Source organism: Nicotiana tabacum, chromosome 5 (assembly GCF_000715075.1).
Source record: "Nicotiana tabacum cultivar K326 chromosome 5, ASM71507v2, whole genome shotgun sequence".
NCBI lineage: Eukaryota > Viridiplantae > Streptophyta > Magnoliopsida > Solanales > Solanaceae > Nicotiana > Nicotiana tabacum.
This window is the reverse complement of record NC_134084.1, coordinates 74,124,274-74,126,286: the sequence shown is the minus strand read 5'-3', so window position 1 is coordinate 74,126,286 and position 2,013 is coordinate 74,124,274. Positions and strand designations below refer to the sequence as shown.

The window sequence follows — 2,013 nt, the reverse complement described above, 5'->3', positions numbered from 1 at the left end:
ACCCAAACGACATCCTCCTGTAAGCAAAAATACCTAACGGGCAAGTGAATGTTGGTCTTCTCAACATCTTCTGGGGCAATGGGTATCTGACTGTATCCTGAGTACCCATCCAAAAAGTAGTAGCCTCTATGTCCATCCACTTTCTCGAGTATTTGATCAATAAAGGGGAGTGGAAAGTGATCCTTCCATGTTGCATCATTTATCCTTCTATAATCAATGCAAATTCTCCACCCAGTGACTGTTCTTGTGGGGATTAATTCATTGTCTTCATTTTTTACCACTGTCATGCCACCCTTCTTAGGTACAACTTGCACTGGACTAATCTACTAGCTATCAGAGATTGGAAAAATCACTCCCGCATCTAGCAATTTGATGATCTCCTTGTGCACTACCTCCTCCAAATTTTTGTTCAACTTGCGTTGGGCTGCACCACTGGCTTGCTATTTTCTTCCAATAGAATTTTGTGCATACAAATGGCTGGACCGATTCCTTGAATATCAGCTATACTCTAGCCAATGGCTTTTTTGTGCTTTTTCAGCAGCTCCACCAGTTTTTGCTCCTGTGTACCTGTAAAGTCAGCAAAAATAATCACAGGAAAAATTTTTAGTTTCAAGAAAAGCATATTTTAAGTGAGTGGGGAGGACTTTCAATTCCACATTAGACTTAGAAGCCTCCTCTTTTAAATCCTCCTCATCAACCACTTGATCCTTAGTTTCAAGAGCTTCAATCTCTTTCTTTATTTCAGGATCTTCATCCTCCACTATGCTAGACTGGCTAATACATCTCTCTAGAGTATCCCCCACAAGCTTGTCAAACTTGTATTTTTTAGCCAATTCCCCAACAACATCTAGCTTGAAACACGAGTAGGCAGATGCCTCACCACTGGGGTATTTCATCATCCTCTTCATCTGGAATACCACTTTTTCATTGCCCACTCTGAGCATAAGCTTCCCTTCGTAGATATCAAGGATAGATCTACATGTACATAAAAATGGCCTCCTTAGAAATAGAGGCACCTCCTTGTTCACTTCCATATCAACCACAATAAAGTCTACGGGGAACACAAATTTGTCCACCCGCACTATAATATCCTCAACGATTCCCTCACGCAAAATGCTGGTCTGATCAGCCAGTTATAGGGACACTGGTATTGATTTGATCACTCCAAGCTCACCTTCCAGTTTCTTGAATACAGAAAGAACTTAGATTTATAGACTCACCAGACTCGCAGAGGGCCTTGTCAAATTTCTCACTCCCCAACGAGCATGGTATGGTGAAGCTTCCTGGGTCCCCATACTTTGGGGAATTTTGTTTTGCAGTATGGCACTGTAGTGGGCATTCAGCTTGATCACTGTTGTTTTCTCTAAATTTCTCTTGCTAGACAGGATTTCCTTCAAGAGCTTTACATAAGCAGGCATCTGAGTAAGTAAATCTGTAAAGGGAATGTTAACATAAAGTTGTTTGAGCATCTCCAATAATCGCCCAAAACATTTGTCAAGTTTCTCACGCTTCATCTTTTGAGGCAATGGTAGAGCTGGCATATGTCTACTTTCTTCAATCTCCTTTTGTACCCCACTACTCTGGCCATTTTGCTCTTCACTCGTTTTCTCTGTTGGTGTCTCAGTCTCCTTGTTAACCACCTCAGGTTTAACCTTCACCACTGGGTCAGTCAATGCTTTGCCACTTCTTAGAGATACAACTTTGATTGTTTCCTTTGGGTTCTTTTTAGTGTCAGAGGGAAAAGTCCTAGGAGCCCTTTCAGATAACAAATTTGTAATCTGTCCCATTTGTCTTTTTAAATTTCGGATAGACGTGCCCTAAGTCTCGAATTTTTCATCTATTTTATTGATGAATGCCTTCATGAGATCTTCCACACTTGACTGATTTGGCTGTGGTGGCTGGTATTGCTGCCTCTACTGGTTCTAAAACCTGGTGGTCCTTGACCCTAGGGTCTAAGATTATTTTCTTCCATAAGTTCAAGCTCCCATTAGGTGAACTCCACGAAAAACATGG

General features: G+C 41.4%; 1 protein-coding gene across 1 annotated transcript; it reads right to left on the bottom strand.

Annotated features, from left to right (window-relative positions):
* Positions 1-497: 497 nt before the first annotated feature.
* On the bottom strand, positions 498-1,787 carry LOC107810487 (uncharacterized). Its single transcript, XM_016635277.1, has 3 exons — positions 1,221-1,787; positions 664-1,121; positions 498-567 (listed from the first exon to the last, which is right to left on the bottom strand). The coding sequence occupies exons 1-3, from the start codon at positions 1,785-1,787 to the stop codon at positions 498-500; spliced, it is 1,095 nt and encodes a 364-aa protein (XP_016490763.1).
* Between the last annotated feature and the right edge of the window lie 226 nt (positions 1,788-2,013).

Bases quoted from the DNA above. Each gene is read 5' to 3' on its own strand.
- LOC107810487 (XM_016635277.1), bottom strand. From the start codon at position 1,787: ATGGGACAGATTACAAATTTGTTATCTGAAAGGGCTCCTAGGACTTTT. The intron at 1,122-1,220 runs GTGAGTCTATAA...CTGGCTGATCAG, and splicing joins CAAGGCCCTCTGCGAGTCTG to ACCAGCATTTTGCGTGAGGG. The intron at 568-663 runs GTCTAATGTGGA...CTGACTTTACAG, and splicing joins TTAAAAGAGGAGGCTTCTAA to GTACACAGGAGCAAAAACTG.